Consider the following 14,737-nt stretch of genomic DNA (forward strand, 5'->3'; position numbering starts at 1 on the left):
AAACTTGTATTGAACCAGCACGCTTATTTGATCTGGACCATTACTTCCCAAAGGACTTCTAACCTAACCTAATGCCAGTTAACTAACCAAGATTAGAAGCCCACCATCTCATAAGGCTCTAAAAGCATAAAGCAAGAAATCTGGAAAGTCATTCAAGAATCTGATTCCTGGCTTCAGCACAAAGGTAGACAAATTGTGCCCTCTTGTTGTTTTGCACTACAGCTGCCATCAGAGTTAAGGGTTATTCGCCTCAGAATCAGAGTCAGAACTAAATCTGGAATGAGCTAAGTGAGTAGAAATGAACCAAATCCAGTTTCAAAATAAAAAAAATACTACCACATTATATGGTAAAGATGCTATAACTACACTGTACCTTTAGCATAGTACTCTGGTGGTGCAGCGGGCTAAACCACTGAGCTTCTGAACTTCCTGACCAAAAGGTTGACAGTTCAAATCTGGGGAGTGGGGTGAGCTCCCACTGTTAGCCCCAGCTTCTGCCAACCTAGCAGTTCAAAAGTATGCCATGCAAATGTGAGTAGAACAATAGATACCGCTTCTGTGGGAAGGTAACGGTGCTCCATGCAGTCATGCTGGCCACATGACCTTGGAGGTGTCTACAGACAATGCCAGTTCTTCAACTTAGAAATGGAGATGAACACCACCCCCCAGCATCGGACATGACTAGATTTAACTTCAGGGAAAACCTTTACCATAACTATACATTTTTAAAATGTATTAAATGCCTAGTTTGTTGCATACTTTCATTTAAAAATTAGGAACTTTATGATTATGATATTCTAATCAATTGAATATAGTCAAAACTATGGTTTTTGATTTAACCCTCAGACAATCCGAGTTGGGCATGTAGCTTTCATTCTGCCCATTGCTGCCATGTGGTCATGATATATTTATCCATGAGTAATCCTTTGCTAGAAAGAGAACACAGCCCTTAAATTCAAAGGGATTTCTTTTCCCTGCCCTCTACTGACCAATCACTGTCATACCAGCAGCATTACAAATTCAAAGTTTCTAGGCAACAAGATTTCTCTCACTGAAATTTTATTCTCTAAGAATTTTTCAGCCACAAGTTCAGGAGTGGCAATTTACCAACAACACAATAATTGGCCAAAACTGGAAGTTTGTGTGTGTGAAAATTAAAAGAAAAGGGGGGGGGGGCTTTTACACAAGCCTATTCACTTTCATATTGAGTTCTAAGATATTATCATGGGACTTGGCAAGTCTGTAACTACTAAAAGCTTCTGCTAAGAGCTATAATGAATCCTCCATAATAAGTTGGCATGAATATTACACTTTTTAAAGGGCCTCCACTTAAGAATCATTGGAATGACAGCACTAATTTTTAAGAGCTCTAAATAAACCTTCCCGGCTGGGAAGAACACCTCCTTCATCTAAATAGCTTCTGTAAAATCAGAAATGAGTCTGTGTGGTTTCCTTCTCCAGTAACAGGGGGAAAAAACCTTCAATCCCCCCCAGATCTTGATAATCCCTAAATCAGTTTCTAACAATCATCTGTACCTTCTTGTTTCCTTTTCCACATCTTTCTAAACTTGAATTATGGAGACTCCATGGATTCTATATTGTTTTGTTAGGCAAGGGATACTCAGAGGTAGTTTGCCAAATCCTCTGAAATATAATGTACAGCACCCAGTGTTTATTTGTGGCTTCGCATCCAAGTACTAACAAGGGCTGGTCGTACTTCGCTTCCCCAATCAGTTGGGACCTGGTGACTTTAGGGTATTTAGTTCTGCTATTCAATACAGAAGCCACTTAGTGTTCAAGCATTCTCCCATCCATGGTCACATGAAATAGGTTTACCTCAGGTTAGGAAGTACAATATGATCCATGTATCCATGGGTCAAGAATTTGTGGTTTCACTAACTACAATGATGATGACAGCGGTCTTCCTTGTTATTTGCTCACCTTCTTCCTTGTGGCAGGCTACTTGCTCCAGACACTGTAGCCTCTGTGGAAGAAGGTGAGGGCAGCAGAGGACCAGGCTGCCCACACTGAGCTCCAGAAAGCAACCCCCTCTCTGGATGCCAAATCGGATGGGATGCCCAGCTTTCACAACACATCTCTCAGCTGAAGAAGTTTTATTGGGGGGAGAAGGAACAATCTGCCTCCCCCATCTCCAAGTTGATGAGAGGGGTGGGGGACAAAGGTGGGGAGAAGTCACCTATCCTTTACACCTCCTTTGCCTTGTCAAAGCAACAGGAGGGCAAAGCTCTGCACAGGATGCCTGTGTCCTTTCAGCTCCTCCCCTGTTGATGGGGCAGAGGTAATCTCTCAGAAGAATAGTGTTTGTTCAGCTTCCTCTTTGTGGTTTCATGAAACTTATCACCTGAGGCTACAGGGTCATATTATACTGCATATTAACCAGAAGCATGTTTCAAGAAAGGAAAACACTACATAAAAATACCAAACACAATAAAAACAAAATAAAGTTTTCTCAAATTATTAAGTGTCCACTATCTAATCAGTTATTAGCTCTGCATCTTATCTTCGATTTATTTAACATTACCCAGTACTATTAATTCATGGGGAGATGTGTCACTCTGTGGAGCAACTAGCCCCATTTTAAATGCAAACATAATAAAAAGTAAATAAAGCTATTGCCTTAGAAAACATCATAAGAACGAGTCAGAGAGAAGACTTGGATACAAATGTTCTAAAATAAGGCCCATCTGAGATCCTCAAGCATTACTCCAGCTCTTCCTCTAAAACGCTTTCTGCAAGAACAGTGATCCAATACTTCCATCAGTGGACAGACTGTGCAATATTCCATTTCACATTAGCAGAGCAATCAGACATCTTAAACTATCCTATGTACTCTCCCCAGCAGATATATACAGGTGTTTTGCTTTTTCTGATTCTTCCCAGCAAGTGCCAGAAACATTTTCCCAGCCAACCGTATGTCAAATCAATTCTACCCACTTTCAAAGGCATCATACTCTGGCAGCCTTCCAGACTGAATCAAATTTCTCAAGAATTTTCTCAAGAAATATTTGGGTTATGTGAACAAACTTCTTGATATTTTTGTTGCAACAAAGTCATGCACTTAGAATAGTTTAAATTATAGTTCCAGAAAGAAGTTCACAAAGTAAATGTACTAAACAATTTTACAAGTCACAGGCTCAATTAAAAAAAACAAAACCAAGAGCTTAATATGTCACAGGAGATTATATTCTTTTTAATTTTTACTTGCTTTTGGTCACAAAAATATTTTGCAATATTATCAGAAGTTTTCATGACTTCTTTTTCATTTGACAAGTTACTTGAACACAGTCCTTATATCCAATAACTTCCTGATTTTAGGAGGTATTATATCCATTGCGGAACTTATTTCAATGTAAAGCCCAAAATATGAGATACAAAACTTTATTTTTGCAAAGTCATCTTTTGCTAATCCCCCCTTGCTAATCAGTGTTTTGTTGGCCATTTATCAACTTTTCAACCACTATGAGAGAAATTGTCCTTCTGCAATTTAAGAGCATATCATTTTAGCGTAGACACTAAAATTGGAACCAATCCTTTCTGTGGCCATTCTGTATTTTCTTCATTAAAAATTGACAGCATTAACACAGATTTTGAGAATGTAGTATGATATTTCCAAGTATGAGATACGTTCTGTGTGATTTTTTCATCTTTCTGTCTCTCTATATTTACATAGACACCTGAGTTGTCTGCTTTAAAAAGCCCACTGTCCCAACTAAAATGGAATGCTACACAGTATTGCAAGAGGTGCTGAAGTGAGAAGCGGCAAGTGAGAAGAAGGCATAAGCAATTCGAAGTGACAAATGAACTGACTCGGACTTTGATTTTAACTGGTGTGTTTTTAATAACTGTTTATTTAATGTTTGTTTTTTTAATGAATTTGTTGATCATTTTTATCATTGTGATGGCACTGAATGTGCTTGCTTTGAAGCTGCCCTGAGTCCACCTTAGGGGTGAGAAGGGTGGGGTACAAGTGTATGAAATAAATAATAAATGTATAACTAACTTCATTTTTTTAAACTCAATTATTTATCTAAAGTGATAAATTTTTCAACAGATTTTTGACATCTTTCCCCAATCTACATGGGATAGCTCAAAAGAGAAAAAAAATATCTGGAAGGATATATGCCTTAGCTAAGACAGGTTTTCCAAACAGGGACAACTTAACTGATGCCCACATTTTGATATTATTTTAAAATTGTAGAATATTTGGGAATTATTTTTATTTATTAGAATTCTGAGTGTTTGAATCATGAAAAACAAACCCATACAAGGTTTTAAGTTTTGCACTTCAAATTGTGTATTTATACCAAGAAATTTGGATTTATTGTAGCTAATTTTTAGTCCAGTGTATATTTGAAATTTTATTACAGTACATTTCAAAGTGAGATTACACTATTTTGTAGGATGTGAAAGGAAAAGTAACATGTCATCTGCATATACAGGGTGAGGCAGCATAACTTCCTTTTTTCAAAACTTAATAAAACCCAATGTATGAATCAGATTTTTTTTATTATGTAGGTGCATACCTAAAGTTTTGTTTTATGTAGTTTTGAAGATCAAATTAGGTAGGTGATGTCCCCCAATCTCCATTAGTTTACACTGAGTAAACTAATTTCTGGTGTTTGTCATGACTCTTGCCAGCATAGCAGGCATTATGTTGGCAATTTCTTCCTGGATGTTGGTCTTCAAATCTTGTAGGGTCCTTGGGCGGTTCACATAAATATGGGATTTCAAAAAACCCCATAGAAAAAAATTACAAGGGGCCAAATCTGGAGAGCGGCCCGGCCACTCCAAATCCGCTCGAAAAGTAGGCCTCAATGGCAAAAGCACGCTCCTCGCTGTTCCAATGCATGAAGGCGACTGAACTGTGTCAGGACAAACCTTTATACTCCCGCTTTTTGAACGACACCACTAGCACTCTGCTATGTCTTCAACCGACTGAATGGCACACATTTTAAAAAAGGAAGTTATGCTGCCTCACCCTGTACATTAATTTTATGAGCAATGTATTGAACTTTAATTCCTCTGATGTTTGTATGATTTCTAATTGGAGCCATGAGGGATTCTACATCCAGCAAGAAAACGAATGGTGAAAGAGGGCAGTAAAATTATTCTTCTTATTAATGACTTCTCTCAAAATTAATGGAAATTTGCTGTTGTTCATTTACAACTTAGAGACCTATCACAGCATTTTCTTGTCAAAATTTGCCTGGAAAAGGGTTGAAGATGGAGGGTTTGCCTTTCTCTTATCAGCTCATTTCAGAGTTGGCAGCTGAGTAGATAAGCTCCAGACAAGTCATGGTTCTATGTTTAGATATAACAATGCATGGTGTAAGCAAGTGAAAATTCATACACTTGAAAGAAAGTAAGTGTCACTATGGCTTGTAGCTGGAAAATCGTATTTTGTTTCCAGTCTTGAACAGAGGGGGACAAATCCAAAAACCTGATTTACTCTTATGCACAGACCTTGCCATTTTATTGAACGACTGGTGTAATCCACCACACTATTCCTTGTGACTATAGACAAGCAATGCAAAAATCAGTTCTACATATTTTGGATGCAAGTGTATGTAGGCAAATATGAAAATGACAAAAAAACATAATCTCTACTCACAAATAACAGGAGCATAAATAACACATACATGGATGCTGTTTCCCCAAACTGACAAGAGAGAGAGCAGTGTGCAGATGTGAGAGTTCAATCATCTCAGCATTCTGGCTTAAATGAAAGAGCTGACAGTATAGCAATGCCCACAAGCACAATTCTACAGAATCAACTTCAAAGAGGCCCACCATGTGTCTGTTTCAGCAAGAGACTTTCCTTGCACTTGATCACCCCTAGAGTTATTTCCATTTATCAACACACACCAGTCCCACTATAGGGATTTGCATGCAGATGAAATTTTATGAATGCATATTTCCACAGTAAATTCAAGAGCCACAAGCATTAATATACTGCAATTCAAATGTGTGTGTTAAGTGCAGTTACTGCCAGTTTCCACTGGATTACTATCAATGAAGTGCACACTCAGGTGTCAACATATTGATGAATATTTTAGTGCATATCCAGTGAAAACAATGCAACCTAGATAAACAGGTAATTGGCACACATAGTCTCCTCCAATAAATGAAAAGCACAGAATGCTATTACTGCTATGTACAGATTTGAGGAATAGGGATGATGAAGGCTAGAGGGAAATAGTTTTTATTTTTGTTTTCCTAGTCTCTTCTGATTAGTGAAGGCTTTGCAAAACGAATTCCCATTTGTCATTTCTGAAAGCCATTGACAACACTTTGTCATTCCAACAACATACGAATTGCTCCAAAACCTACATGTTATATGCCCAGTAATACATTCCTTCCCCATTTTGTTTTGCCTAGTGGATAAACCTGTATAGAAATCTCTATATGGTAGCTCCCAAAATGCTGTGCCTTGCAAATATATATAGAGTGTGTGTTTGCGGGAAGAATGTGTTGGCTTATGAACTGCTTGTTTTTGAGGAACCTCATCTAAAGGAGGGCAAAAAAACAAACAAAAAAAACACCCCCTAACACTGGTCATTTCTGTGAAGATGCTCTACTACGCAAATAAAAACTTTCCACGCCAAAAACTAGTTTGTCTGGAAGACATAGTGTGGAGTATATTCTCACCACCATCTGCATTCTGAAGTGATCTAACTACAGAGTAAAGGTAGGGTTTTTCCCTGGGCAGGTATCCTTGCTTCACTATCTGACATAGTCAAATTACTCCTCAAATAGAGTGGGCCATAAATATAAATATAAATGAATGTACTATGTGTATAAATGAATGTTCTACTAAATTAACTATGGCAATAACGTACTACATACCTCCTCACATGTTCCAATTGTCAATGCTCTGGCCTCAGAGGAAGCAAAGAACAGCCAAACACTTGTCTATTGTGCCCAGACCCAGCAGTTGATGAGTGTCCTTATCTTTATTTCAATTGCCATCACTCTGGCATCTGAAGGATCAGCAAGGCACAGGTACAATGTACCTGATCCCCAGTTGCTGGTCAAAGGCCTTCCCATTCACGTTCCAAGTGTCATTACTCTGACATCAGAGTGAGAGAAGAGCAACAGAGCACAGCTCCTTCATGCCTTATCCCAGAACCTGGTGAGAGACGCGCTGTCTGTCAATGCTTTGGTTACTAAGGCAGAAAAGACTTTTCTGCTGGACGAAATCCCTTCACTGCCATTCCCTTTTCCTTGTGTGTCCTGCCTCATCTTCATTGTAAACCTGGGGACAGGAAACTGTCAAATGAATGATCTGTAAGCCACCCTGGGAGTCTTTTTTACCTGAAGTTTGGGTAGAAAACCCCTTAATTAAAATAAGTTAATAAAGGGGACTCGGGGCAGCTTACAAGGGACAAGCCCAAAAATTACAAATAGAACACATCAGATAAAATATAAAAACAAACACAACTGTAAACAATATCAAACAATATGGCTGAGAAAAAAACATAGCTGAGGTTCAAGGTCCATGAATGCAATACATCCTGAAAAGGAGCGCAAGGAAAGTGAAAAAAATCAAGCAGACAGGACTGGGAATAGTGTCATCAAAGTATTGAGGTGCATGATAAGAGGGTCAAATGTAAAGTGCTGAATTTAAAGTAGGGACAGCGAAAAATTACTGTTGGGCTGCTTAACCAGAACATCCAGGTTTTCAGTTGACTCCGGAAAGAGAACAAAGTAGGAGCCTGTCTGATCTCCCTAGGAAGGGAGTTCAGAGCTGGGGAGCCACCACTGAGAAGGCCCTCTCCCTCGTCCCCACCATGCAAAAAGTAATATCTATGGCAGTGATTCTCAATCTTCCTAATGCAGCGACCCCTTAATACAGTTCCTCATGTTATGGTGACCCCCAAACACAAAATTATTTTTGTTGCTACCTCATAGCTGTGATTTTGCTACTGTTATGAATCGTAATGTAAATATGCAGGATATATTTTCATTCACTGGACCTTGGGAGTTGTAGTTGCTGGGATTTATAGTTCATCTACAATCAAAGAGCATTCTGAACTCCATCTATAATGGAATTGAACCAAACTTGGCACACAGAACAGAAAATACTGGAAAGGCTTGGTGGGCATTGACCTTGAGTTTTGGAGTTGGAGTTCAGCTACATCCAGAGAGCACTGTGAACTCAAACGATGACAGATCTGGACCAAACTTGGCACGGATACTCAATATGCTCAAATCTGAACAGTGATGGTGTTTGGGGAAAACAAACCTTAACATTTAGGAATTGTAGTTACTGGGATTAATAGTTCACCTACAATCAAATAGCATTCTGAACCCTACCAACGAGACAATAGGGCCAAACTTCCCACACAGAACCTTCATGACCAACAGAAAACACAGTGCTTTCTGATGGTCTTGGGCAGCCCCTTGGACACCCCCTTGCAACCCCCCCCCCCCCCCAGATCCTGCCCCTCAGGTTGAGAAACGCTACTTTAGGTGAACTGAAACGTTACTAGTATAGTTTCATCTGCAAATCCCCCAGCTCCTGACTAGAACAAAGAGGTCATCTTGTATCCTATATCTGACAGAAAGATTTATGGACCATCCAGGACAACAGCTAGACTTCAGAAGCTTGAGCTGATGGGCAGAAAAACTTGGTGTAAGGACAATGCTATGTGTTTTAAAATTATTATTTAAAGAAAGATATCGTGGTGCTTGCTGTTTTCTCTGTGCTTCAGAAGGGGTCCTTGTTGCTCCCCATTCTCCATCCGTCATATTTCAGCTTCCTCCTGCTCTACAACATGTTAAATGGACTTTCATTTAAAGCAAATCTGTAGACATATGATGTGGCAAAAAAGAATGTCCTACCAGTAATGCACGCTGGTGTGCTAAATATTCAGAAATGTTTGTAACTCTCAAGAGCAGTGGTTCTCAACCTGTGGGTCCTCAGGTGTTTTGGCCTACAATTCCCAGAAATCCCAGCCAGTTTACCATCTGTTAGGATTTCTGGGTGCTGAAGGCCAACACATCTGGGGACCCACAGGTTGAGAACCACTGCTCAAGAGGAATAAAAAACATATGTGGCTATTGGATTGCCCTCTCTCTCTCTCTCTCTCTCTCTCTCTCTCTCTCTCTCTCTCTCTCTCTCTCTATATATATATATATATATATATATATAAAAATAAATAAATAAATGCTCTGTGCATAATGAGTACCTTAAAAACAAAAGAACCAATGAATGAAATCACACCAAATTTGGCAGCAAAACATCTCACTACACAAGGAGTGACCATCACTCAAAAAAATAGGATTTTGTCATTTGGGAGTTGTAGTTCCTGGGATTTATAGTTCACCTACAATCAAAGAGCATTCTGAACTCCATCAACGATGAACTTGAACCAAACTTGGCACACAGAACTCCCATGACCAACAGAAAATACTGGAAGGGTTTGGTGGGCATTGACCTTGAGTTTGGGAGTTGTAGTTCACCTACATCCAGAGAGCATTGTGGACTCAAACAATGATGGATATGGACCAAACTTGGCACAAATATTCCATTTGCCCAAATATAACACAGATAGAGTGTGGGGGAAATAGACGTTGATATTTGGGAGTTGTAGTCACTGGGATTCACAGTTCACCTACAATCAAAGAGCATTCTGAACCCCACGAACTACAGAATCGGGGCAAACTTCCCACACAGAACCCTCATGACCAACAGAAAATACTTAAGGCCATCCAATCCACCTCCCTTCACCAGGGCAAGAAAACGTAATCAAAGCCCTCCTGACAAAGAGCCATCCAGCCATAGATAGAGAGAGAGAGATAGATCAGTGGTTCTCAACCTGTGGGTCCCCAGGTGTTTTGGCCTACAACTCTCAGAAATCCCAGCAAGTTTACAAGCTGTTAGGATTTCTGGGAGTTGAAGGCCAAAACATCTAGGGACCCACAGGTTGAGAACCACTGTGATAGATAGATAGATAGATATAATTCACACACACAGAGATATAGTATCATAGATTTGAATGTAAAGGTAAAGGTAGTCCCCTGACATTAAGTCCAGTCATGTCTGACTCTAGGGTGTGGTGCTCATCTCCATTTCTAAGCCGAAGAGCCAGCGTTGTCCGTAGACAACTCCAAGGTCATGTGGCCGGCATGACTGCATGAGGCGCCATTAGATTTGAAAGGGACCCCTAAAGAAGGACAATGATATCTTGCATATTCCAGGATGGGCAAACCAGACAATCTCCACATCAACACTGACAAAGAAACAGCAAGAAATACTGTTTACTCACAAGTAGAAAGACATTACATATAGTAGAAACCAACACTTTCTCATCACTTTATTTTCCAGATCACCAGACTGGGCCACAGCAATGCGTGGCAGGGGATGGCTAGTATATTACTAATAAGCTATATCAAGATCACATATTTTTCTATAACTTTGTATAAAATCCTCATTGCTGCAGAATATTATGATAATAATGTTGGCTGACATTAACACCACTTCCTAATTCCTCTTTAGCAATGGGGATAAATTATGTTATCTTTTTCTACATCGCAGATTTCCAGCTGCTTAATCCTACCAAACATCTGTACTACTGTACGCTGCAAATTTTAGATATCATTTAGAATATCTTCACTCAAAGCAGACAAGAAACATTTCCTGATATATTTTTTATTTGGAGACTGAACATACAAAAAGATATCAAGATTTCCTCTTACCTTCATCTCCCTCTGGTGCATAGGAAGCTGTAATAATATCTATGTCAGCGCAATTCATCACAATCTGGTTGGTTGCATGTTTCACCTGCATGACAAAGATATATCTATATTACATTTGACATTTAATGTGTTGCAATTTATGAAATAGTCAACAAACCGTAAAAACTTTCCCAGTAGCTTCAATATACATAAGAAAACCAAGACTGACATTCATCCACATAGATAATCGTTTATAATGAGATGGATAATTACCATTTATTCAAAAACTGCTCATAGCCCACCGGAGCTGTACCCTCCCTCAACTCACCTTGATTGCTTAAAAAACAAAGTTGAATGAAAATGATTTTAATAATTACATTCTTTTTCAATTAAAAACAACATAGATCTATTTATCTTTTTAAAAAGATGTCAATGTAGTTATTGGGTCCACACTGAAGCCCTTGAAAGCTATAAATGCTAAATTTTTGCAATGCTGATTTGTAATGTAGAAGAAAAAATAGAGATAAGTACTACAACCTCAGTTGTGAACATCTAATTCAAGGTAAGCTAATGGTTTGATCTGGATATTTGCTCACCAAATGCCAGGCTTTACTAGCCATGTTGGCTAAGAATAATGGGAGCAGTACATAGGAATTAAGGTAGTCAACATTAGTAAAATACCGGGGGGGGGGGGGGGGGGTATAACACAAGTGTGCACAGAAGAATGCTTTCGGAATCTAGCTACGGTATTTTCAAAATCAATCCTCACTCACACAATGAAATGCAATGGCATCAGAATACAGAGCACATGCCATATTATATAACACATTTTGACAAAAAAAGCCACTACATAAACTTATGAAAATACTTTTACACCTAGGCAAATTTCAGTAACAAAGAGTGCCTTATCTGAATTATCTAATCTTTATTAGAGTGTTACAGACATTTCAAGGGATGCTAATCTACCAAGCCCAACCTCATGTATATTGTGCCAGGGGGTGGGATCATCATGCTGCTGAAACAGCAAGCAGGGGTTCAGGATAGTAAGCAACAGGGAGGAAAAATAGAAAATGTTCAAGTTTGCAGGATAGACTAAAGAAGACATGTCGTGGTATCATTGTGGTTTTCTAAGCTTCTATTGAAATAATTGATTCTAGTCATTACAACAATAGTGGGCACCTTCCTAAAGTTGGGAGCCACAATGGCCTTCCCAGAACCGGTGGAACAGTCTCCTACTGCTATTTCCACTATTTCGCCATCACTTCTGAATTGGTAAAATCACCATAATTTCTCTATGAAACATATCATCCATGGAAAACATATCCTTATTTTTCAGCAGAATTATGTTCTCAGCACTCCAATGGCAGCACAACTCTTTTGGGACACAATGTACACCCTCCTTGCCAGTCATATTTCTCAGCAAAAATACATGTCTTTTTTTTTTTACTATGGTGACTACAGCATCTATTAAAAATAGCTGGGGAATTCAAGCAGCCCAGCAGTTGCTCGCTCCTGACTTATGAAAACATTGATAACGCAACTTCTCCAACTAATTTCTAGAAGAATCTAGAAGAATTTGGTATTTCACACGATATTGAATAACAGTAGGAAAATCCTAAACTGTGACGTCACAAATGACAAAGCGGCAAGTTCCACTGCCCAGAAAACCAACTTTCAGTTCTCCACAGGGTGGCATTTTAACGAAAAATACTGATTTCCAAAAATCTGATTCACCCCTCCTGACCCAATTCATGGTTCTATTCCCGTTGCTAAGAGCACTGAAATCTGAAGCAAATACTTAAAAAACTGATCCCATTGTTTAAATATTAGTCCAGTTCTAAATGCACCAGTTTAAAAATCACAGACTTCAATTTTATACAAAACTGTGAAAATGGAAAGAACATATTGAGACTGTCATTCCTTCACTACAAATAGTTTTTGGCAACTATGCAAGTCAAAGCTCTATGGGGAGAAAGGGTTGATCTAAATTCTACTCGTAAGGGATGGTGACATTTACAATTAAAAGGTAAGCCTTAAACACTCCAAAGACTCTTGCACATACAACACAATATCCATTGTTGTATATGTACAATGAACATACATTTCTGAAAGTAATTTGGCTGCTGCTTCAGTGTAAAAATGCTTTAAGATTCTTGCAAACATACAGAGACCTTACAGAAGAGTACAAAGTGCCAAAAATGTAGAAGCACTAAGTTAATGGTTAAATATAATCAAATGTTCTCAAGTCCCACAAACAGGACAGGTCATAAATTAAACATACAGAGCCCATGCACACTAGATTATACAAAATATGTGCCTGTGAAGCATATCTGCCAATTTCAATTTTTTTCAGTGGAGCACTATTTAAATGACATCATGGTCAGGATTAAATCCTTATTTTGAGAGGAATGTAAAGAAGCATCAACACATAGTTTATCATATGACATTCTGTACTACCAACCAAATGAAAATGCAGATGTTTAATGCTTTGTAGAAAAGCAGATATATCAAGAGCTATGCAATAGTGATTAATATTTGAAAGCCTCTTACATATAGAAAGAAAATCTATTTTCTGGAAAACAGCTTGTACATACATGCATATTTATATGATAATTATTTTTTAAATTGAGAATTTTGTTCTTGTAACAGGAATTACAGTATTTGCATATAATAGAATTACATTATTTCCTTTTATCAAGTTCTAATTTCTTAAACTAATTCAAGATTTCTAAAATGTATTTAATGTATTTAAAGTCTTAAGTTAGAAATATGCTGCATTACACTATCTTCCATTTTCTATTGACATAGATTGTGCAACTTTATTAAATGTATGAGGTATAACAGTAATACTGATGTACTGTCATTGATGCACATGTAACCCTAATATGTGACATTGTTGTGATCCCCTTATACCATGTAATTTGTAGGCCAAGCATTGTTTATTCAGCATTGGGAACATGATGTCCTATCACATATTGTCAAAATGCAATTCCCATCAGCCCTTTCCAGCACACCCAAAGGTGAGGAATAGCAAAGATGATGATGATTATGACTATATTTATTTACTGCAGTGAATTTATTTATTGCTACAATCTGGAGAGCTACAGTCATCATCCTTGGTCTAGCATACTACTCCAGGGTACACACAACTTTCTGTTATTAAAACAGAAGACTCTACACTTAGAAGACAATCATACTCGATCATGCACAATTGCCCATAATATAGTACTATTCAAACTGTGATCTGGACCAGATAGGAGGAACTGGAAAAGTGTATTTTTCCACCTGCACTACAGAATATGCAAAAATGAAGAGGAAGTCCAACAATGTTGCCAACATGTCACGTGTTGCAGTAATTTCTAGAATGGACTGTAGAGAGTCAGCATGGTGCAGTAGTTTCAGGGTTGGACTACAAGTCTGGAAAACAGCGGACAAAACCCTGCTCAGGCATGAAATCCCACTGGATGTCCTTGGGTAAGTTGCACAATCTCAGCCTCAGAAGGAATAGGACCCTCCTGTCAAAAACTTTGCCAAGAAAAGACAACAATGCTGTATGAGGTTGTCTACCCTTTTAAAAGGATATGTGGAGACACAAGTTGTCTACCCTGGGTATCAGAGAGATCTGAGCAAACAGCAACATGAGCAGTGAGAACAATGGCAGGATTTATATAAAAAAAGATTTTAAATTTAAATGTCTCCTTTTAGTTTTTATCTGAGTTTAAATCAATAAATCAATTTTCAAAACTTTCTTAAAATAGATTTTTTAAAAACATAAGACAAAGATAATATAATTAATATTATATAACTTCTAACTATAATCTATTACTATGTTAAGAGTAGTTTATGGAAATGGAAGATAATCCCATCAGTCCTGTTCTGCAAGTGGAATACATGAAATGTTTTCTTTCACTCCCATGTGCCCCAGGTATTGCCTCTAAGTACAAAGGCCGAGAAAGTCAATAAATTTAGTGAACAGGAGTAGAGCTGAACAAGGAATATGAGTCTGGATATAAATGCATGAGATACTGTTTTGATG

General features: G+C 38.2%; 1 protein-coding gene across 2 annotated transcripts in view; it reads right to left on the bottom strand.

Moving 5' to 3' along the window:
- NPEPPS (aminopeptidase puromycin sensitive) overlaps positions 1-14,737 on the bottom strand; it is an 85,519-nt gene that overhangs the window by 49,411 nt on the left and 21,371 nt on the right. For both annotated transcript variants that reach the window (XM_060780910.2, XM_060780909.2), the window contains exon 2: positions 10,723-10,807. In XM_060780910.2, the coding sequence (XP_060636893.2) occupies positions 10,723-10,807 (85 nt within the window). The remainder of the gene's footprint in view (positions 1-10,722; positions 10,808-14,737) is intronic.

Source organism: Anolis sagrei, chromosome 6 (assembly GCF_037176765.1).
Source record: "Anolis sagrei isolate rAnoSag1 chromosome 6, rAnoSag1.mat, whole genome shotgun sequence".
NCBI classification, from domain to species: domain Eukaryota; kingdom Metazoa; phylum Chordata; class Lepidosauria; order Squamata; family Dactyloidae; genus Anolis; species Anolis sagrei.